Source organism: Scheffersomyces stipitis, chromosome 1, assembly GCF_000209165.1.
Source record: "Scheffersomyces stipitis CBS 6054 chromosome 1, whole genome shotgun sequence".
NCBI classification, from domain to species: Eukaryota; Fungi; Ascomycota; class Pichiomycetes; order Serinales; family Debaryomycetaceae; genus Scheffersomyces; species Scheffersomyces stipitis.
In genome coordinates, this window is record NC_009068.1 from 2,975,389 (window position 1) to 2,999,005 (window position 23,617).

General features: G+C 39.9%; 6 protein-coding genes across 6 annotated transcripts; 1 reads left to right on the forward strand and 5 right to left on the reverse strand. All coding sequences in view use genetic code 12, as the record gives it.

The window, feature by feature from the left end:
* Positions 1-474: 474 nt before the first annotated feature.
* Positions 475-4,083, reverse strand: CHS3 (chitin-UDP acetyl-glucosaminyl transferase 3; the record flags this gene model as incomplete). Its single annotated transcript, XM_001387098.1, has 1 exon — positions 475-4,083. The coding sequence occupies one exon, from the start codon at positions 4,081-4,083 to the stop codon at positions 475-477; it is 3,609 nt and encodes a 1,202-aa protein (XP_001387135.2).
* Positions 4,084-5,405: 1,322 nt separating this feature from the next.
* On the reverse strand, positions 5,406-10,199 carry PICST_53245 (predicted protein; the record flags this gene model as incomplete). The annotated part of the gene is made up of 2 exons (XM_001387099.1): positions 5,406-8,033; positions 8,073-10,199. 2 exons carry the CDS (start codon positions 10,197-10,199, stop codon positions 5,406-5,408), a joined length of 4,755 nt encoding a protein of 1,584 aa, XP_001387136.2.
* Positions 10,200-10,582: 383 nt separating this feature from the next.
* Positions 10,583-16,346, reverse strand: HIP1 (histidine permease; the record flags this gene model as incomplete). The annotated part of the gene is made up of 3 exons (XM_001387100.1): positions 10,583-12,148; position 14,908; positions 16,324-16,346. The coding sequence occupies 3 exons, from the start codon at positions 16,344-16,346 to the stop codon at positions 10,583-10,585; spliced, it is 1,590 nt and encodes a 529-aa protein (XP_001387137.1).
* A 213-nt stretch (positions 16,347-16,559) lies between these two features.
* XUT3 (sugar transporter, putative) lies at positions 16,560-18,215 on the reverse strand (the record flags this gene model as incomplete). Its single annotated transcript, XM_001387101.1, has 1 exon — positions 16,560-18,215. The coding sequence occupies one exon, from the start codon at positions 18,213-18,215 to the stop codon at positions 16,560-16,562; it is 1,656 nt and encodes a 551-aa protein (XP_001387138.1).
* A 602-nt stretch (positions 18,216-18,817) lies between these two features.
* On the forward strand, positions 18,818-19,507 carry YFH7.2 (Predicted panthothenate kinase/uridine kinase-related protein; the record flags this gene model as incomplete). The annotated part of the gene is made up of 1 exon (XM_001386865.1): positions 18,818-19,507. The coding sequence occupies one exon, from the start codon at positions 18,818-18,820 to the stop codon at positions 19,505-19,507; it is 690 nt and encodes a 229-aa protein (XP_001386902.1).
* A 16-nt stretch (positions 19,508-19,523) lies between these two features.
* On the reverse strand, positions 19,524-23,319 carry MSH6 (Mismatch repair ATPase MSH6 (MutS family); the record flags this gene model as incomplete). Its single annotated transcript, XM_001387102.1, has 2 exons — positions 19,524-22,869; positions 22,984-23,319. The coding sequence occupies 2 exons, from the start codon at positions 23,317-23,319 to the stop codon at positions 19,567-19,569; spliced, it is 3,639 nt and encodes a 1,212-aa protein (XP_001387139.2).
* Positions 23,320-23,617: the final 298 nt, after the last annotated feature.

Sequence of the window (23,617 nt, forward strand, 5' to 3'; positions counted from 1 at the left end):
TCCATGCCACATCAAACATTCCTATTTCTCTCCTTTTTCACCAAACTCAATATATAGATATAATATAGACACAAGTAGACATCCCTGAAAGTGTAGAAAGATGAATAACAACGTCCAGCTTCTTTACAAACAGTAAGTAAAATGTTGGAGGCTCTTGCAACTGCAGGTTCTGCTTTTAGACCTTCGGTAAAGAAAGTCCCCAATGATTGGAGGTTAGCCAAATTCAAAGAAATCTATATTCAAAAAGGAGGCTACATACCAGGGGCAAATAATAGCAGAAGTCTGTTAAAATAAACTTGAGGTTGAAACGTACAATAGGAACTTCTTTCTATCCAAGCACGCTTGCTATCAGCATCTTGATTTAAGTATTGTCAGCTTTATTTAATGAAGTTGATAACAAACTATATGAGTGTATATATTTTAAATGAAATGCTCTATATATGCAAATTGATATTTTTTTTATCTCTTTCGTAACTAGAGGGGTACTCCAGGCAAGGAACCCGATCCTGACCCTTCAGAGTAGGTTTCATCCAACAACTTCTCCGAATTGGATGGATCCCATGTGGCACCTGGCAATGGCAATATGTTGCTGGTGTGACCAACCGATTCTTTGTTTCTTCTGTCTCTTTCAAATTCCTTCCAACGTTTCATTGTGATCATGGAAGAGTCGAACTTACCCGTAGAGCTACCGTGGTCTCCCTTATCGCCTCCCGCAACTGATCTTGTTTCACCCCAACTGAAATCATCAAATTTCCAATAAGCGTAGGTTGGCAAGACAAAATTCCAGATTGGCAATGCAAAAAGGTAGATGAAGAAATAGATAATGTATGAAAGAGAAGACACCGTAATGACAATTAAACAACCCGGCAACCCAAAGATAATGGCCAAAAGAACCAACGACAAGATTGGAGTAGGCTTCGAAATAATAGCAACGACAATGACATAAACTGTGAAGGAGATAGCTGCTGGCAAAACTAATGTACCAATCAATTCAATGAAAATAACAAACTGCATCGAGAAACAGAAGGTACCACACAAGTCCTTAACCAAAACCAATTCCAACAAGTTATGAACAGTAGAGTTAATCCAACGACGACGCTGAGAAAGCAAAACTTTAAATTTGTCAGGAACAACAGTTTTACACGCTGCTTTTGGAACGAAGACTTGTTTTCTCTTGGGGAAAGTTCTCAACATCAAAGAGGTAAGGAAACGATCCTCACCTAACAACAACAAGTTCTTCCTATGCAATGTATCTACAACGTTATCAGCATATCTTTCAACAATATCAGGATTAGCCAAAATCGGAACCCAATAACCGTCAGAACCCTTTGGAGTCTTGATTCTGTACATCGAGAAACAACCAGGCAAACATGTGACACCACCAAACACAGATTCAAAAGCCTTGGCTTGGTGATGAGAAATATAGTACTCAAAGACTTGAATTGCCGTAACCCAAGATTGTTTCTTGTTAGCAATCTTAGTTTCCCCACACAATCCCATAATAGAAGGATCCTTGATCATTTCAGCACACATATGTGTTAAACTGTCTGGGAAAACCCTGGTATCAGCGTCAACCATCAACACTACTTCATACAATTCAGACATCAACCCTGTTATTCTCCAGATGCTCATCAATATTTGGTATTCCAAGGCAGTCATTCTTTCATCAAACATTATTTTCTGCAAGAAAGACATCAAAATGATTTGGGAATCACGCTTACCCCTGTTACCAGGCTTTGGAGAGCCTGCTTCATCTGGGGTTCCACACTTAACAATTGTAACTATAGGAACTCTTTGTTGCTTTTCAACTGGGACAGTATCGTCGTTATACTTATAGAAACCGGAATAGATCCTGGCCATGTTATGACGCTTACTACCTTGGGCAACTGCTACGTAAGAGTATGGCTGAACTTCATCCTTTGGAATAGCAAATTCAGACATCATGTCCAACAATATATCAGGAGTTGTTCTGTCATTTCCAGAACCCTTAATTATACCATCACAGACAACCACTATCACCTTGTGAGAGTTGGGGTAGTCGGTAGTTGCAATAGAGTCCAAAGTGGTACGGATACCATCCTCATCTTCAGAGTAACACGTTACGAAAACTATGGCATGGGCCAAAGGATATCCAAATGGTTGGTACTCTACTGGAGGCTGAGGAACAACATCAGGGTGAATGAGATCGGGAGATAAAGTCTTCATTGGATAAGCATCTTCAAAGGTTTCAAATGGGTTGTAAGCAGATACTGGTCTGGACAACAAGTCTGTAGAAGAACCATGCTCCGACAAGTAGAGAGTAGACTGTCTTGTACCGGCAGTCTTCAATCCATTTTTCTTTGAAGACAGTCCCAACAAAGCAGCCTGCGTAGTCATGGTAGTGTACTTGAAAGATTTGGACAACTTATCAGAATTATCGTAGTATTGAGCCAATTCAGCAGTGGGAGCCAACGATAATCTGTTGCTGTTCTTGAAAAAGACTGATTGTCTGTTAGTCTTAGCACTCTTGTAGTTAGCTCTTGCTTTAATAGGAACAGTTTTGATTGTATTACCGATAGCGGTGTCTGGGTTGTCCACCCAGTTTTCGATTTCCTTCTCTCTTTGAGCCATAGACTTGTTGTCGATTTCAGTAGCACCTTGCTTTCTGGATATTACCCACCTGAAATAACAAGCCATAATGAACTTGACAACTACGACAGACAAAATGAAAATCAACGAAACCACCAAAACGATACTGGACGCAATACAGCCAATGGTATCGGAATCGATAGTACCAACCTTGATGACTTCACTCAAACATCTTGCGGCCTGTCTTTCTTCCGGGTTCGTTAAGACAAGAGATATATCATGGCCACGGAAAGTAGAGTCTTCACGCAACTTGTTGAACAAATCTGGATAATCGACGTCGTCTGTTTGAATCCAATTGAGCAAATCAAGATCTAGAACATTTCCGGAGTAGACAACCAAGTTTCTGGAATTGTTTCTGATGTCATCCCAGGTGAAGTAGACGTCACCGCTGACATCCAAACTGTAGAATGCTTCTCTAGCAGAAGAACTTGTGTGACAAGCCCAACCTTTGTAGTATTCTGTGGTGAAGTTAGGCTGAGAAGAGCCATCCTGGTTAAGTAAACGGCAAGGCATGTACCAAGCTAACTCTTTATCGTCATTGGTTGGAATCGAACAGTTCTCTTTAGGAACAATTAAGTTCTTACAGTTACCATTAACATTCTGGAAAAGGAACGAAGCATCCATACCGCCGGCATTAATGGGTGGATAAAGGACATTAGAGCCTGCTGAAATACCTGCGGCTTTTGGATGTTGCGAATTCGATAAATCAAAGGCTCTACCGTTGATGACCAAGGTACCGCTGTTGACTTCATTGTATCTGGTTCTGATTTGCTTGTTAGAACAAACTGTCCTGGTGAAACCAAAGGTTAAATATGCAACAATAGTACCGATGTAGAGAATACACGAGATCAAACCGATTTTTTCTCTCCAGGCAAATTGACGATCCTTGGTTTTCAATCCAAACAACTTCAACAACGGGGCTGGGGCCCAGAACGTGATGACATAGCAGTACACCTTCCAGAAATAGATGTTACTCTTCTTGTCGTCATCTTCCTCTACATATGGAGCTCTGATTGGTTTTGAAATTACCTTGTTCTTAGACGGAGAGTTGTATTCGTCGTTGATTTCATCGTTCAAACCAAACACTTCTACACCACCCTTCAAGTCATTGCCACCTGGCGATGAGTCGTGGATATCCATGAGGGGTATGCCCTCGTCTTCATCGCTCTGACCAGTCGTCTTATATATGTTTAAGTTGGCAGGCTGGTACGACCTGGTGGGACTCAAGTGGTCTGTTTGCAGGTGCGGGTCTAGGCCAGTTGAAGAAGGAAGCACCTTCAAGTGGCCAGCTTCCTGATTGGTGACCTGGGTGTAGTGGTATCTGGGATGGTCAGGGTCTATACGAGATCTCTCAGGTCTGACAAGCGATCTCTTTCTGCCCAATTCGCCAGACTCAGGATCGAACTCCTGGTACTTGGATCTGTTCGAGCTGTCGCTCTTTCTATGGAAGGACATGTCTGTTACGGATAGATTGTGAATATTATATCGGTTCAACAGACTCAAGGGTGATCCAACAGTAGTTAGAGATGCGTTAACGAAAGGTGTGAATTGATTGGAAAGAAAAGAAGATGGTACCGGGAACTGGATAGAATCTCTCTATTAGATACCCAACACGCAGCAGAAAGACAGATAAAGAGCCAAATAGCCAAACACTCGACACCAATAGCACCAACAATAACAGTAATGCTACCTATACTATTGCTAGAAAGGTTACCAGTAATCGACGAGACTGAGAAGCAATAACGCTACAATCACTGTGATCTGTTCTATCGACGTGAAATGAAGAAGTAAACACAAAAAAAAGATTTAGCAGATGGAGAGCCAAATTGAGTGATCTGCCTGCAGATAGCGCGGAAGGAGTAGAACAAACAGCAGGCGTGTATCGAAAGTAGGGAGCAGCTGTAGAGATCGGGAATCTACTGAAACAGCATTTCTTCTATTTATTAAGCGAATCTAACATGGTCTATATAGCTTATTGTATTTACGCGTCTTCTCGACAAATTTCATTTCGAAACGGGCCAAAAACTCGTGATATCGCCACAATCACTGTGTTCCTTTTGCCTTGCTTTCTCTCGCTATTTTCCACTTTATGGTACCACGGAAAAATATGGGAAGCAGGCTCAGAAATGCCACTATTTCATATTCTGACACTGAAAATTGAGTCTTTTTTCTCGCTATTTTCCCTCTCTATTTTCTCTGCACACAGACGTGCCTCGCTTGTTTTTTTTTCCATATTGGTGCTAAAATCTGGACAAAACATTACTGTGCCTCTGCATACTGTGTTCTATTAATATACCCGCTAATCAGGTACCGGCAAAAGTCAGCGACGGGTGCAAATCCTGGTAAAAGATATCTGCCGAAGACTTCTCTTCCAAAATAGTGCCATTTATTTATCCGCTAGAGCCGGCAGTCTGTATCTGCAGCTCTCACACTCAATGATCTCCTCTCATTAATATCTTTTCAGAACTCACCGTTGGACTTTAATTTTCGCACTGTGTTCTGTAAAGATTGCGATTATATGACTCCAAAACTTGAAGTGACTAACCAGCCAAGTAGCATTTTTATAATCAATTGCTCTGCCTCTCATTTTGCCCGCAATCTGGCTAATAATACTGAATTGTTTTCTGAAATGTTCTGAAATTATTCATTTTCGCTGTATAGTCGCAACTTGCCTCAGCTTTTCAGTCCATCTTTTCATAGACATCATAAAGCACTACAGTTAAATAACGTCTAGAAGACTTAAATATCTCCGTAATGTCCCAATGTTTTTATTACCTCTAAAATCTATGTAAAACTTTTTCCACCAAAACGTCTAGTCCGCTGATTCTCGATGTGAAGGGAACCAACTTTACCACTAACGGATACAACTTTCGCAAGTTATCTCTATTCTCTTGCGTGACGCTCTTGATATCCGCTAACCCATTCAACACAAGTATAAGCTCCTCCTCTTGAACTTTAGCTATAGGACATCTGTTCAATAGTTTTGCGTCGCTGATAAATCTACGAAGACATAATGAAGCACGGCAAGCAAAGTAGTATTGACTGGTGACATTCAACTGTTCATTGACTGGATCCTGACAGAATCGAATCAATTCCGTCAAACAATTGAATCTCGTAATCTTATTACGATGCTTGACAAGCGGCTTTGTGGACCCAAATGAGCCATCAAAGTCAAAGTTCAGAAAGTGTGTGACCAAATCTTCCGTAGATTCATTTTCCGCCATGATAGAAGTTTCCAACTCATCAAACTCATAAAGATACGAGTTACGGTAAATGCTTTCGATCCAATCACTGATCAACTCCTGATGCTGGCTGTCTTCGAGCAAAGTTGGCAATATCATGCGGCTCAATTCTTGGTATTGCTTGATGTTGAAATCTTCAAAAATAGCCCCTTGGTCCTTGTACTCGTAACATAATTTCACTGCGTTGATGATCAATCTCCACAACTCCTTGTCTCCTCCAACATTCTTGTCTTTGATAAGTTGCTCTACTAGATCCTTAAGAATCTCGCTAGCTTCAATCCAGAGTGCCTGTTCTTCAGTTTCAATACCAACAGACTTTGAACTAATAATCTCTAGCAATGACTTCAACACCTTGATTATACCCTTGTCTTCGACCAAGACTTTGGAGTCAGCCAATTCCTTCAATTTAGTCTTCAATAACTTGATTGAAATATGACTTATGGCTATGAACGTCGGAATCTTAAACTTGTTTGTGATCAACTTATTGCTACTTAATTTCAGTTCGATAGTAGACCTAATACCAAATGGATACACCAAGATATTACTGAGCTGTTGAATGACTTGAGACTGAATCTTTGGATCAGAACTTGAAATAATTGTCAAATTCTTAATCACAGAACTTTGCAACTTGGAAGGCCTGACATTATCCAAATATGAAGTCGGTAAAACAGGATTCCTAGCGCATTTGTTCAAAACAGTCAAAATGGTATTGACTTCTTCTAACGTGAGCTGGCCGGCTATTAAATTGTAAAGTGCTGGAAAACAATCCATAAGTGAAGTTACGGACTCCTGGTATGAAACATTGACAAAGTCATACTCAATCGGAATTCCCACCCAAAATTTGAACAACAAAGTACGAATTCTATTGAATTCATGAATCTTTGAAATATCAACATTTCTAAACGAAATCAAAAGATCTTGAAAGGAACCGAACACTTTCAAGTTCAATTCAATACTTTTCAAATCTAGCAAGTCATTGAAATATTGAATTAACCTTTCCCATTTTTCATGAACCTTGGGAATTTCGTTAAAGTCCATCATAAATTTTCCGTAGAGCGCAATCACCCCTGAAAGGATCAAATTCAAGCTCTCGACCCAATCTCCAATGTTGGCACTATTTATTACTTTAACACTCAACAAATCGGGAAGAACAATTCTGTAAAACAAGTCCCACGACATCGACGCTGTCAAAAGGGCACCATGAACATCTATAATTTGGAAAAAGGTCTGGATGGATCCATCTCTAACTTGAGCTCTATCATCGAAGGAAAGTTTAACCAAAGTTGACAATAAGTAATCATCAACTAATATATAGAATAGATATGACTCTTTCGAATCATGAGTATCAATGTAAGCTGTGAGCTCACTGATGTTCGTCAACTTCTCTTGTTCTTTGTTTAATTCATCACGGTTCATTTCGGTAACAATTGAAATTCGCGACTTCAAGGAGTCACTGATCATCCAAAAGTAACTAACTGAACTGAAGGAAATGTTCAAATCGTAATGCTGAGAACAAAAGTTATGAAGAGTATCAATTAGAAGCTTCAATTGGTCGTAAGGCAAGGAAGACATAAACTCATCCAAAATCAATTTCAAAGTATCAAATGACTTTTCAATCAATAAACGGTTCTTTTCTTTCAAATTATTGTCCTCGCTGAGTGAGCCAACAGTCTTGAACGGGGTATTTATAATAGTGAATACCGTATGCCACGAACTCTGATAATAAGTGTCGTATTTATCTATCAATTCATGCAACGTTGTTAAAGTCAAAAGATGAAGCTCAGTCTCACAATTCAAAACCAAAAGCTCTTGTGGGATTCCTAATTCGAACATCGCAACAAGATAATTATTCAATGCCCCTAGAGATTTTTCCGAAGTTTGTCTTATAGTAATTTCGTCAGCTGACTTGAACCCTTGGTCTGCTACAGATTTCACAATATCATTAAAGGTAGTGATAATGAAAATACGAAGATTGTAATTCAAATCTCTTCTTGTTCCCAACTTGATAAAATATTTGCAAAAAGAGTCCCACGGTTTGTCAAACTTGATGAGATACTGATTTGAGTCATTTTCTGCGAAGCTCAAAACCTTCAACAAGTAAAATGTTTTGTTGTATGGACACACTTCTAAATCATCGTCAATAGATTCATTACTTTCGTTTGACTTTTCATTGAGTTCTACTTCTTGAGAATCCTCTTCCACTTCAAACAGCAACTCTGAAAGCTGAATCAATGCCTCCAACAACCGTTGGAATGACTCAGCAGGATATTCGCTAAGACTGTCGAACATCTTCCTCCTTGAAAAATCGTAATTGCTAATATCCGAAGTAGACAACTGTGGTAACATCGAATCAGTAAAGTTCTTGTACAGTTTATGGTTGTAATATCCGCTATATTCATCAGGACCATAAAGGAAATAATCACACCATTGAAAAGTCTTCCAGATAATCTTCCATGAGTCTTGCAAGGTAGAACCTAAAGAAACTGCAAGATTAGCCAATGCTCTCAAACATGTCACATGTCTTGAGTTGAAGTATCTAGATCTAAGTTGAACTGGTTGGGCATTGTTGCTATTACCATCACCAATATGGGGTTGCAATGTGGCACCGAATGATTCTACTAACGATTCCCCGAATGCAAACAACTGCTTTCCTTGCTCACTGAATCCAGAAGAGCTTCCATTGTTTGTTTCCTCATTTAAAGTATTTCTCGTTACAGACGTAGAAATAATGATCAAGAGTTTATCTCTCAATTTACCAAGGCCCAAAAGGCCAGTAGTATGTGTGTATCTCTGTAAAGATCTGACAAGCAAATGGAAAGCATCATCATCCATCAGAGTGTAGATAAACTTCTCAAACAAAGCAGAGATTTCTGTGAAACAAGATTCGATGAAGGCGTTTGTGAATTCTACATCAGCCTCAAGATTGTTGGTATCGGAATTATCTGATAACGATTGCACAAATTTGGCAATACCATCAGCATATGCTAAGAGAATGTTGTATATGAGAAAGACTGGATAAGTTTGGGGTATAGCCAATGGGGGTTCAGATTTATCCAAGTGGTCAATAATAGCAACTTTCATGGTTGACAGCACCTTCGAAAGGTATATAGGATAAGCGCCATCATGCAGAGTAGGAGCTGAACTTAAATCAGAACGAGTGGGAAACTTTGGAAGTGGTTTCACTATATCGTTGAAAAGATACGAATTGTACAGTAAAAATGTGCTTAATATGGATACAAGCTCGTGGATAACGTTCTTCTTACGAGAGCTATTGTCGTAAGTCTCATAGATGGATTTTAATACTCTGAAATCTGTGAAAAGCGATTTGAACATTTCCAAGACGAGAATCTTTTCCCAGTTGACTACTTTTGCGCCACCTTCGTTGTTGAGAAGAATATGGTTTAAAAATGACAAAACAATTTCACTCTCAATCTCCAAGTTTTTTAATTGTGTAGCCAATAGTACATGGATAACTCTCATAGTTCTTGTGATAAGAGGAAAGTTCTTGTGTGGTGAGTTTAGAATTCTGAGCAAAGAAGGTATGACTTTCACTCTGAGCAAATACGCCAATTCTTGATGCGAATGGAATGTTTCCTTGTGGTTCGTCAAAATATTCTCTATGATTTCTAAAGCCGAAGTGACTTTCATATGGATTGTGTCATTAAGATAAGTTTGCTTTTCGTTTTCTATGGCATGAGTGATATCCTGGAAGACGCTGAACCCTTCAAGGGCAATAGCGTCTACTTTAATAATCTCATTATTGTCAATGGTGATTTCCAAGTTTCTTTCAGTCTCCTCTGTGTGCTCTTTGTATTTATCAAACACATTACTGAAGAGCTGTTGCAAAGTAGCTGATGCAGTATTGATAACCACAGTTGACTTGTTGTTGGTGGTCAAACTCGAACACAACGCAAGTAGCTTGACAAGCAATTCGCCTGTAAATTCTTTCGTGTAATTTTGCATCAATGAGGGAAGACTCTGGAGAATTCTCAACTGAATATCCACTGCTAGATGCGAAGCTTCCATCAACGAATCTACCAAACTTCCTAAACTACCCAGTGGCACTACACCTGCCATGATCAATTTGTGTATAGTGGGAATGGCTATGGTGGCAATCTTGGCGTTACCTGTCCGGCACGACGCTACAAAGGGTGCTATTATATGCTGCCTGTGCTGTTCATTGGTGATATCATGGATCGATTTATTAGGCTGGTACAATTTACAATCAGCTAGTGCTGTATCGCAGCCATGCCTTACGTCCGTGTATCTCCTCTTGGACTCCGATGCAAGGTTTGAAAGACCTACAGTGAGCTGTTGGACGTTGCTCATGACACAATTGGCTGTAAAAGAGAGGTTCTTGGGTACAAAAAGGAAAGAATACAATAAAAATAGTTTGAAAGTTGGCATCCACTTTGTTTATCTGTCATTTTCAGAGTGAGTTCTAGCGAGTGAATATATACAGGAGTCGAGTAGATACAAAAATTAGTAGAATGTCGCATTTTGCAGTTAAATAGCAGGGGCTAATAGAGTGCAAAGGAGAGTAAATGGAAGAAAGTACTAGAATAGATATACGACAAGTGGTATTATATATCCCGTCCATACTACGAAATGTTCTTTTCTTAGAAGAGAATTTAAATATGTGAATTAGTAGACTCGTCACACTATTTTGTCTATAAAATGCCAGTAAATGTTAGTGTACAGATGGGTGCAATTTAACACCAAAAGTTGAAGAAACGAGAGTACCACGGCTGTTCTTTCATACGAGTCTTTTCCTCGTACAATTCTTGGGTTACAAGATCCATATCAATAATGTTTCTTCCGGTAGTAACATCAATTTGGTCAGCCTTTATGTACAAGCTCCAGTTTCTAGTCCACACCTTGTGGATAATGTAAAAGAATAGAACCACTGGAGCCGCAAGATAAGCTTGGAAAAATGTGTTGGCGTTCAACTTTTCTCCTCCGACTGGGTACAAGGCAACGTAAAATTGGGCAATCAAGATCAAAATGTTAACAAACATCGAAAAGTAAGCACCGTAGTCGCCTCCCATGGCTTTGAACGGAACATTATCGGTGGAAATACCTTGCACTTTGCAAGCATAATTGACTCTGACCTGAGCCAATGAGATAGAAAACCAAATGAAAATGGTAGAAAGACCACTGAGAGCCAAAAGCCAATTGAATACAGTAGCCTGTTGCGACGAGGCACACACAAACCCAATCAACCCAAACGCTAAAGCAATCATGATAGAGTAGATTGGTCTTCCTTTTTTGTCTACATAAGCCAAAAACTTTGGACCATGGCCTGCTTCAGCTAAAGCAACCAAGGGTCTATAAGAAGCAAAGACGCTCGCATTAGCAACTGAAAGTACTGCAAGCAAAATGATGACATTAAAGATAGACGGTAATGCTTTGATGCCACCGTTTTTAATTGCAATCACAAAAGGAGAAGCAGAAGAGCCTGAGTTACCCATCAACGACGGATCGTTGTATGGAACCAAGAAACAAATTAAAATGATGGCAAGCATATAGAACACAGTGATTCTCCAAAAAATTTGTTTGAGTGCCTTATTCAAGGCTCTACGAGGGTTAGGAGAAGAAGCAGCGGCAATAGCTACTAACTCTGTACCAGCGAAACTAAAAGTTGCATTGACCAATGTGTTGCAAACACCATGGAACGAGTTAGCAAATGCACCTGGATTGTGCCAAAACTTTGCACCAATGTATCCTTGTTCTCCACCTCCAGCAATGAGAACAATTGCCAAAACACAGAAGCCAAGAATACCGACTACTTTGATAACAGAAAAGAAAGATTCTCCATAGCCGTAGCCTCTAACCCCAAAGATGTTGATGATGCAAATGATGACATAGAAGATAGCAACGAAGACTGCTGTGTTTACCTCCGTGTGCCAGAATTCAATTGTTAAAGATGCAGAAACTAATGAAAGAGGAGTAGTTACCAACCATTGCAAACAATAGTTCCAGTTCATTGCGAACCCCCAAGATTCGTCAATGAATTTGGTACTGTAGGCTAAAAAGTTACCTCTAACTGGGTAAGAACTGGTCAATTCTCCCAATGCTTGAACAATGAAGAAAATGAGGAAAGCAACAATAACATAACCGATGATACAACCTGCTGGTCCAGCGGTAGAAAGAGCAGAAGCACTGGAAATAAATAAACCACTACCAATACATGAACCTAATGCAATTAATTTGACTTGGTAGTCTCTAAGATTGTCATCTAATGTAGTTATTTGGATTTCCTTTCCTACTTCCAAATCCTTGGTTGCGTCGACAGTTTTGAAATCAGCAATGAATTTCTTGAACTTGGATGTCTTGTGAGTAGGAGTGGGGTGACTGGATTCCTTGGTTTCAGCTTGCAATTGGAAAGTAGCGACTGAACAGACGTCCTCGTCTTTCTTGGCTGCTAAACTATTGTCTGACATTCTCTACCTACTTTTCCGTCAATTGAGAATATGCAACCAAGTGCCAATCTGTGAAGAGCCAATCTATGAATGAAATGTAAAAAAACAGGTATCTCCTTCCTTTAGGGTAAATGTTGACTTATAAACCAAAAACAAGTCGGGGGAAAATCCTGGAGTTGCGATGCTTTATGCATAGTGCGTTATTCTAAACGCCCTGGAAATTGCAACCGCTGTCACAACATGCAACGGCAAACGCTAGCAAAATCAAACGGCGAAAATGTGTCATGCTTGTGAACATTCGGTATGGGTGCGAAATTCGGATTAACTCGCGAAGACCGCATCAAAAAATTTTTTCACAATAGAAAAGAGTGCAACCTTCTATATGGCGGCAATGTACATCCGTGAAATGCCTTGATGGGAACGGCGTTGCAACTCCAGGGGCGAGCTTTCAGGAACAGCCTTGCAGCTCTGTCCTTACCGCATAATTGTATACGCCATCATAATACGTTTTATAATTGTCAGGTCTATCCAATTCATTAATATCGTAAGTCATTCTATCATACAAAAGAACTAAAATGTATCTATCTAAAATTTTCTCCTCCAGGGCAATAATTGTTTAAAGAAAGTGCAAATTATCTCGTGAGAGCATTGTAGCTGGCTCTCAACTGCTCTAATTCTCTTTTGAGCAATCTATTCTCTTCCAAAAGTCTATTTTCGTTCTGCTGCATGTACAAGATATAGTCAGTAGCCTTCTCTAAGATAATGGACTTGTTCAATCTGCTACAGTTGGAAGTCTCGTCGTCGTCCTCTTTTCTTCCAGTTTCAAATGCAGTCTTGTCAAGAGCAACCCAGGGTATTATCTTTTGCAACCCTGCAATCTTAGCATTGATATTAATTCTATACTTCTTCTCAATCTTGTTGTGAGCCTCCTTCTGGGTCTCGGTCAATCTCTTTCTTGGGGTTCTTCTTCTGGTAGGCTTCTTGACTTCGCCAATGCCAATGAAGGAGTGAGACTTCTTTAAAACAGGATTAATATCTTCTGCAGGGTTCTTCTTAGGGGAGTTAACGAGTGACTGTTCTTGTTTGAGAATGTCTTTAGTGTCAAAAATAGTTTCGAGCATATTAGGAGTGTGATCTGGCATGGATTGGATCTTTCTTAATTTATTGTCTATAACGGCCATATCTGGAACTCCTTCGTTTTCTTCAGGTTCAACTTTGACGTTGGGACTGTTACTTGAAGAAACGTCCGAGCTAGAGACAAATCCGTCGGTGCTGAACAAGCTGTCGCTCTCGAAAAGTCTAGCAAAGTCTATAGGTTGGTTTAGTATTTGTAGTGTACTTTTGGGGTTGTCATAGTTCGACAACCCTGTGAAGCTATTGCTGGTAGTGACAGGTGCTGATTTGGCTAGCAAATCATTCAACCAGGTCTGGTCCTCCGCCTGACCGTCGAAATTGGGGGATAAGACTTTGGGATCGACCGGGAAGAATTCTTCTGTGAAAACTCCTTGCTGGCTCATTGTAAATATATATAATTTGCAGTCGATTAATGAAACCTATTTTGTTTAACTATGGAACATTGAAATATTTTTCTGTTCGGAGTACGGGAATGGTACAGGGAAAAGAAGATTGCTTAAATATAGTTTGGAGCCAGTGGACACAGGAAACGTTTCCGAAAACAGCCACAGGCATCGCTGCCATGATGTGTAACTATGAACTGAATCACCTTACTCTTGGCTCCCTATTCTGTAGATAACCGTTCTCGCTAATACTATGATCAGGTCATTTACCGCGACATGCAGTAATTATTCTTAAAGATCGTAATTTTGAGTTTAGTGGTGTGTTTTTATTTTTAGCCGGCGTCTGCTAACATGCAGTGTGGGCCTACTAGGGAGTAACCGGAAAAACTACGTTGAAGGAAATCAACCACGGAAATTTAACATTCAATAAAAATTTATTGCCGGAAGACCACGTCGGAATTGTATCAGTATTTGGTGATATCACCACTCCGAAGGCGATGAGACTCTTTTTGGTTCTGAATGATTGCCGTAGAAGGATCCTTCAGCTCTATCCTACTGTGCTTATAAATACTAAAATCGAGATTTGGTCTGCCTCGAGGACGTACTTCAGCAGCATGGATACTTTCAATGCACGTTCTCTATGACCTGTTAATTTTCATTATCATATTCATTATCATTCATTCTAGATCCTAACTCCAGAAGCAAAGATCGCGGACTAAAGGGGTGCAAACTTAGTGGAAGGTGCATTCCTGTATTGGATAGTTCTCGTATACGAATATATTTATCAGCTGAGACTAAAATACAGCAGAACTCCAACCGAAATCGTCTTCCTGACAATATAGTGAGGTTCCAGTGGCTTTTTTAGATCCACATGGAGGGGAACAGTAGGCAGGAAACAACTAGTAAGTTATACCATAGAATGACCTGGCCATGGGATTATTATTACTAGCAGTAGTATTTTTATCGATATTTTGCTACAACATCAAATCAATCTGCCTAAAGCCACGGATATGGTGTTATGTTATGCATCGAGGATCGGAGTTTTGAGTGCATAAACGTCGTTCCTGCCATACACACAGACGTAAGCAAAGTTAGCACACTGTAAAATGTACTTGAAGTCAAGTCAGCCTGCAGTGTGGAATAGCAAAAATGTCGCGCGAGCTGCTACCAGAAAAATATCAATTCAAATGTCGCTGTCCTCTTACATGTTTGGCTCATCTTCAAAAAAGAGTTCGGCACCAATATCTCCAGATTCTTCTTTCGATTCCGTGCCGAAATCTCCTCCAAGGGTAAAAGGTCAATACAGAAAATAGCCATGTCCGAATCTGCTGCCGTAGGCTCTACAAAGAGACCAACCAAGACTCTCTATGAAAAATACGTCACCCCCAAGCTCATCAAGGATGTCAAGTTCTTTGCTGTGAGTTTCTTGGTGATGTGTGCAATTCTCTTCCATTACGCATATATAATGAGACAATTGTACCTTGACCCCTATATGCCAATGACAAAAATCGCTCCACATGCTGTTTTGTTCATTGGAGGTACTTTTGGTCTCGGATACCTTCTTCTTTTCGTCTACTATCCAAAGGTCTATGCTGAAGAAATCGCCAAAGACAAAGCTGAAGTTGCAAAGGCTGAAGCCGCAATTGCAGCTAAGAAGAATAAATAAGCCAGTAATAGCCACCGTCTCATATTTTGTACCATAGTTTAATCAGTTCACGTTAGCTTAATAATATAGCTTGATAATGTTACGGGCACGTCTGCTACATAATATTCATATATATATTTGGGAATAGGCTCCCTGATCAAATTCGAGGTAGTATGTACATAAATTTTCCATTGTTGAAATTCTGCTTCTTCAGATTTCAACTCCCAAACATATTGTTTTTATATAAATGTCCTCTGCTTAGACAAGTTTCTTGGCCAACAAGACACCGTAGAAACCGAGAGAGACAATGGACAAGGCATTAGCCAAAGAGGAAAGACCGTGGTAGGCACCAAACTTCTTGATGGTAGCAGTGTACTCTTCAGTTGGTTCACCAGATTCAGTAGTATCCAATTTATCAGCAATCAACTTGTTCTTCTTCTCCTTGAGGTTGCGGCAAACTGGCATCAACCAGTAGAAGTTCAACAATCCTCCGACAGAAGAAGCGACAAGTAAACCAGTAGTGAATGGACAAAGCTTCAATGGAGAAGTCAACCCCAAGATAATAGGAGCTACGATTTGACCAGAAAAATAAGTGGGGAACACCTGGGTTTGCAAGTTACTGAATTCTTCTCTAGGCAACTTTTTGAAAACAAGTGGAGAAACGATAAATGAATAGAAAGACGAACCACCAAATGCAACTCCCCAGAACAAGAAATGGTAAGGAATCTTGGTGTTCAAACCTAATTGAGCGATCATTGTAGAATATTAGTATGGAAATTAGTAGAATATATCGATTGTGAAGGAAAAACCGAAATTGAAATATAAATGGAGGAACCAGCAAGTAATATTGTTCTTATATCTTTTGCCACGAAGTGGTGCCATTAAGAATCATGCCTGGTTTGTAGCGTGGATTATACTTGCTTAGCTCATGGCTGATGTCAGCACTGCACCTGGCAGCCTTATAATTAATTCGCATTGCATTGGCTGCAACTCTGCAGAAAAATAATATATTGGAACAAAGAATCGATTCTGAGATTGTAGTCAAGACTATTAATTTCGTTAATCATTTATTGAATTTATATAAACGCATTCAGAGCCAGTCTATTTATTCTGACATTTCAATCGAGTTGCGATCCTTGGCGTCAGATTCAGAAACTGACGTAATGGTAACCAAATTCTTTTCCTGCAATGCTGCAGTATCGCCAAACACGGCATCCATTTCTTCCAATGGAACTCCCTTGGTTTCCGGGATGATAAGCCAAGTGAAAAAGAACGCAATAATAGCAAACGCTGCAAAAAAAATGTAAGTGCCCCACTTCATTGTTTCTAACATATGTGGAGTGACCAAGCCAATAATAAAATTATTCATCCAAGTAGATGAGGTAGTTATGGAGATGGCATTGGATCTGATGCCGATTGGGAAAATCTCTGAGGGTAAAACCCATCCAATTGGAGCCCAACTGTACGAGAAATTCACATCATAAATGAAAATGAAAGCAATTGCAGTTCTCCCTGCTGTCTTGAATTCAGATAAACGATCGCCATACTTGCCAACGATTGCGCCGACAATAACCAAGGAAATAAAAGTTCCAATAGCACCTGCCATTAACAAAGTCTTTCTTCCACATCTATCGATCAAGAACACTGCTGGAAGGGTGGAAAGACAATTAACAATACCATAAAGACCAGTACCAAGCAAGGAAGTAGTTGTAGAGTTCATTCCCAATTGTGTGAAAATTGTAGGTGCGTAATAAATTATTGCATTGCAGCCAATGAATTGTTGGAAGAACATGACAGCTGATCCAATAAAAACTCTCTTGAAGTGAGATTTAGTAGTAAGAATATCCCAGTATCCAGTAAGTGTTAAAGCAACTCCAGTCTTACCAGGGAATCTCTTTTCCTTGTACTTGTCTTCATAAACGACCTCTGCCTTAATTTCAGCAAACTCTCTTTCGACTTGATCCTCATGACTCTTTCTTCTGAGATATTTCAAAGAGCTCCAAGCTTCTTCGTCGCGACCTTTAGAGAGTAACCATCTGGGAGATCTTGGGAAAAATATCATTCCAATACCCAACAACACTGCTGGAGCAATCTGAACACCAAAAGGAATTCTCCAACTGGCATCACTTTGACCATAGCAGCCACCTGGAGGAACATCCACATTAGGGTTAAAAGTTTCACCTTGGTATGGGTGACTAGGAGCACATCTAGTACCTCCAATAAAATGAGTGCCATAATCCAACCAATAGGAAATCATGATACCAATTGTAATCGAAAGTTGCTGAATTACAACCAACCCACCTCTCACCGATGGAGGAGCCAATTCCGACATGTACATTGGAACTACCATGGTTAATTGACCGACTGCAAGACCAGCAACAGCACGCCCACCAAATAACATACTTGTATTAATGCCAGCACATTGGAACGCAGAACCAATGACAAAAATAACACAAGAGATTGTGATAGAATCACGTCTTCCAAACCTATCAACAATTGGAGTATTAATAATAGAGCCAAACCATGCGCATAGCAAAAAAGTAGACACAAACCAACCCTTGTAATCGGCATCCATAAAAATTCTGGGGAATTTTGCACCAAAAGATTCCATTGTGACAATGCCACTAATAACCCCTTGATCATAACCAAAAAGCAAACCTCCAAGGGATGCAAATAAAATCACCAAAAATACTACTGGATCTTTCATCATTATAGTTACAACGTTGCCATGGGCAACATCAAGAATACCAACTTCTCTCATGTTTGTATGAATTAATATCTGATAATCATGATCAAATTGGGAATTGGTTTGGAAATGTCAATTTATTTATACTGGAGCTATTCTTATGATTACATCATTGCCGGGCCCCGCCAGCCTCGAACATGAGGAATGAGTGAACTTATGGTACTATGTTAATATCGTGTGGAGGATCTGACAAACCTGGGGTAAATTTCCGGTATCTATCAAAATGCGGCCGAATGGGGTAATTGGCTTATTGTTCTTCCATTAATGTTCCGTCTTGCAACCAGTTGCAGTTGTCAATGTGGGGGACATAACTCGAACGGCGGGGTTGACCGCTTTTCTGTACTCCTTCAATTCCCAAAGGGGCAGTATACTCCTGGAAGGAGTTTGCAACAGCCATATTAAAATAGCTGTGGGCTGCGAAATAGAGTCGTATCTTAAAAAATACTTCATTCCCGACATGGAATAGACGGAGTGGATTATTCCAGTTCTTGAGAGTTTTCAAGACTCCGTAATTCAATTAAATCGCTGGAATCTCGCAATCCCTTAATAATTATGAAAAGACTTGCAATTGAACGTTTCCTAAATCTTTGAATCATTTTCTTTTTGTAATTGCAATTATGACATTTGTAGAAATTAAAGACTATGAAATTGCTACGTTGGTAGAAAGGGTAATTAAATTACAAGAGTCCCGTAGTGCGAACGAGCGAGCAATTATCACTATTGCTGGTGTACCTGGTTCAGGCAAATCAACAATTAGCCAAAAGGTTTGTTCTGAAGTCAACAAGCGAATCGGAAGAAAAACTGTCGCTGTTCTTGGACAGGATGGTTTTCATTACTACCGCTCCCAGTTGAAAATAATGGAAGATCCCGAGGAGGCATTTGACAGAAGAGGTGCTCCTTTTACTTTCAATAGTGAGTTATTACTTAAACTAACTAATGAAATTAAAAGGAATACTTATGAAGTAATTTATGCTCCAAGTTTTGATCATAAAGATAAGGATCCAATTGAGAACTCGATAGAGATAACTCCAGAAATAAGAGTTATCCTCTTAGAAGGGAACTATGTTCATTTGAACGAGGGCAACTGGAGGGAAATTTGTTCCTTGTCCGATGAAAGATGGTTGGTTGCAGTTGACTTGGATGTTATTGTTGATCGGTTGATTAAAAGACATCTTGAAGCTGGCATTTGTAGCTCGATAGTTGATTCTAAACGAAGAGTTGAAAACAATGATTTGAAGAATGCCCAATATGTGGTTAGTCACTCCATTACTCCTGATATAGTTATTAGAACTAGTGTAAATTTATAGCAAATGTCCTCTTTTTAAAACTGATTATAATCGAATTTATTCTACTATACAATGTTGTGCTATAACTTTTCGATCATTCCAAAAATACTTGAGAGAGCTCCTTGCTTGACATCCTCGCTGTAGTTCAAAATATCCAGACTCAAAATGGAGGTCCGACCTTGAGCAAACCAAGAAAAGTCACTCTGCAATCCTAAACCAAGGCTGTTATTCTTATGAGTCTTCTTCAACTTCGACGTCTGTTCGTATTCTTTGGCTGCCACTTCTGCCAGATCCACAATGGTATTCGCTATACCACACATGGAAGCTACATTCATACCAAATGAGCCTGGAGCTGTACCTTCTTCAAGTTTGTACAAAAATGTGATATTTCTAGAGTTGTTGTCAATTATGATTGCCATTCTGAGTGGCTTAATTTGGGGATGATTTTGGAACGACAATCCCAACGTACCATAGTGTATTGCAAAGAAGCCTAGCGGTTGAATGTGCGTTGCCAAATGGTGCAAAGTTGATTCCGCGATAGCAAAGCCATCACTACTAGACCCACCTCTTCCCAATTCATCTAAAATGACCAACGATCTTGTAGTCGCGTTGCTGATGATCTTCTTAGTTTCTGATAATTCTACAAAGAAAGTAGATTTACCTTGCATGATGTTGTCATTAGCCCCTAAACGAGTCATAATCTTGTCAACAGTGCTTAATTTGGCACTCGACGCAGGGACAAAACAACCAATCTGGGCCAATATCACTGCCAAAGCTGTTGTTCTCATCAAGGTTGATTTACCAGCAGCATTTGCTCCTGTCAATAATCCAAAATTTGCCTCTGATCCTCCAAGGATAACATCATTAGGAATAAAATCAGAGCTTGCGAGGAAACAAGGATGTCTGAGTTCTCTAAATTCAATTTGACCTTTTTCCGAATCAACAAACTCTGGTCTGCATGATGGATACCCAATGGTTTCAGAAGTTCTAGTCAATGCAAGTATGCAATCAATCTTACCTAATGAATGAACTGCTTTCAACCACGTCTTATAATGTGCGTCAAATCTCTCGTACATTCTACTTTTCAATGATTCACATACCATCTTGTGCAATTCACGCTGTTCCATCAATTCTCTTGCAGTTCTCTTAACTTCTGGCGACCAGTATCGCTTCACCTTAGAAGTTGATCCCATCTGTTGCCAGTCATTTGGAACTTGCTTGACCAACTTGTTTGGAAGTTCAATCAAGTAGATTTCCTTACCGGAATCTCTGTAGACCACTTCATGAGATTTGTAGGTCCTCTTGTATTCCTTCAAGTACTGCTCGAGCTTATCTTCTAAAATCTTCATTTTACATTGTGAGTCGTCAAATTCAGCATCCACTCCCTCAGTTGGGACAACAACGTCTTTCTTTGCTTCTTCTCTGTCAAATGCATCGTCCCACTGAGAAACAAGTTCTGGAAGTTCCCTTGGAAAGCTCTTCAAGTGTTTGAACAAAGCTCCTGATTCCTCAGGAATAAACTCATGCAATGGCCCTAATGATTTAGAAATACCTTCAAAACTTTCTACTACTTTCAAGAAATCCTTGAATTTCAAAGTTTTACTATGAATTCTAGCCAAGAGCCTCTCCAAATCTGGCAAGGAAGTCAATGTTTGTTCCAATTTACTTCTCAATTCAAGGCCCTCGTTCATCAAGTATTCTATGGCATCATATCGTTCATTAATTTCATTGATTTTCATAAGTGGGTGTAATACCAATGACTTCATTGCTCTTTTCCCAAATGGTGTGGAAGCCTTGTTGATCAATTTGAACAACGTACCCTTGTCTCCGCCATCGAAAGAGTTGCTTAATATCTCCAAATTGTTGAGGGTGATACCATCCAATAACATATGAGTACTTGAATTCTTAGAAATCTGATATTCCGAAATATGACCCAAAGTCATGATACTGCTATCTAATTTCAATGACCTCAAATAAAAAAGCAAACCACCAAATGCACCGAATGCAACCTTATGGTTGTCTTTGTAATCAATTAATGTCGGAGGATAGTTAGAATAATCATCTAAGTCCTCGGCATCATAATATTTGGCTGAAACTAAGTTCTCACAGGTGGTATCATAGTCCCAGAACTCAGAAATTGGGTTCAATTGGTTCCAGATTTGATGTCCCTGTGCATTGAACTTCAATATCTTCACTGCAATTGAACACAAGTTTCCTTTCATACACAAGATCTCTTTGGGCTTGATTTGCGTAATCAAGGTTTCCAACTTGGTGCATTCGGCATCGTCTGGGAACTCAATGAAATTCACTTCAGAAGTAGCAGTATCTACAAACACAACACCAAAGATTTTGCTTCCGTCATCCAAGATTTCTTCCTTGACACTCAAGCAGTATACTGCCATATCATCACTGATCATATCCATGTCAGTTAAGGTGCCCCCGGTCAAGACACCAGTCAACTCTCTTTTGATAATCTTTTCTTCTTTAGTACCGCCACCTCTCATCTCTTTTGCTAAAAGACTTTCTACTTGATCAACTTTAGCGACTTTGTATCCATGGCTAATAAACTCTTTTGCCCAGTACTCAAACGACATCTCAGGAATGCCCGCCAACTTCATGTTGGCCCGTCCTCCGCCAGCTATTTTCAAATCAAATTCAGTGTTGGCAATCGTAGCATCGTTTTCGTATAATTCGTAGAACTTACCTTTCTTGAAGAAAACTACAGTGTTGTACATCTTAGACTTGATTTCCCAGTACTGTTTTTCAAACGCAGTAAATTTCGACCAAGCAGATTGGGGTACGTGCAATGTTCGAGGATCGTAGTTGGGGTCATCTGTAGTTCTCTTTTCTGCATCTCTGACATCTACGAGCCATTGGTATCTCTCTTCGTTTTCTTTGGAGAAGTTCTTCTTTGGAGTTGTTTTAACTGGAGTAATAGATTTTGGCTTAGTAGCAGGTTGAGTGGCTTTATACGAGGAACCAGCCTTGAATTTATCGCCTAGAACGTTACTGGAAATAGAAGATTCCTTTGAAGGAGAGCTTCTGGATGAGGACGAACTTGACTTGGACTTGGACTTCTTAGATCTTGGCGTCTCTTCTGCAAAGTCATCTTCATCATCTTCTTCTATCTCAGGCTCACTTTCCTTATCATCATCAACGATGAAGTCGCTCATATCATCGTCATCGTCATCTTCTTCAGCCGGTTTGAAATCATCCTCTTCGTCATCATCACTTTCTATAACCTTTCTCCTCTTCCTTGATGTTTGATTGACAGCTTCGTCTTCGCTATCTGACTCAGCGTAGCTGACGCTACGAGATGCAGAACGACGTTTGACTAACGGACTTGAATTGAGGTGATTCTCGGCCAACGGTTTGGGCTTTCGCTTGAATTCTCCCTTTTTCGGCTGGATTGGAGACGATTTGGGCAATGAAACTTTCTTGGATACACGAATCGGTGTAGTTCCTGTTTCAGAAGACAACGGGGTGTCTGTTTCAACAGCGTTGTGTTCGGACATGATTTGGTTTTCGTTTTCCTTATCTGAATGAGAATCAGCTTCACTGGCCAATACAGAAGTATTCAACGTATCTGAAGCTTCGTTCAGATTCTGTCTTGATTGTTCCGATTTGGCTCTCAAGGGCGAGGATGAAGCCGGAGGTTGAGTCATGGTCGGGTTGGCACTATCTTTTGTCTTTTCAGAATCTGGTTTGGAAGCTGGCTTGAAGAAAGACATCAAGCTCAGCTGCTTAAGTTTAGATGAAGAGCTGGCAGAGCCATTCTTCACAGCAGCTGAACCAGATCTCAATGGTGTGGAGGGTTTGCGAACCTTCGACATGGCTTGCTGTGAGTTGTCTTGAATATGAAATATGAAGCCAATCCAAACTGGTTGAAGACCAAAAAGAAAAAAGTAAACGATAAATCCAGACTTCCCTAAATTCTTGATATTATTATTGTCATTAAGGGGAACTGCATAGACGCGAGTTGGAATGAAGATACGCGTAGTCGCGTTTCAGTGCTACTGAAAGTATCCAAGGCTCAACTGGCGATGTCTTAACTGTGTGAACTCAAATCTATCATTTTGTTTCAAAAAGTGGCAAAGTAGACCTCTATGAACTTCCAGAAAAATGTATCTA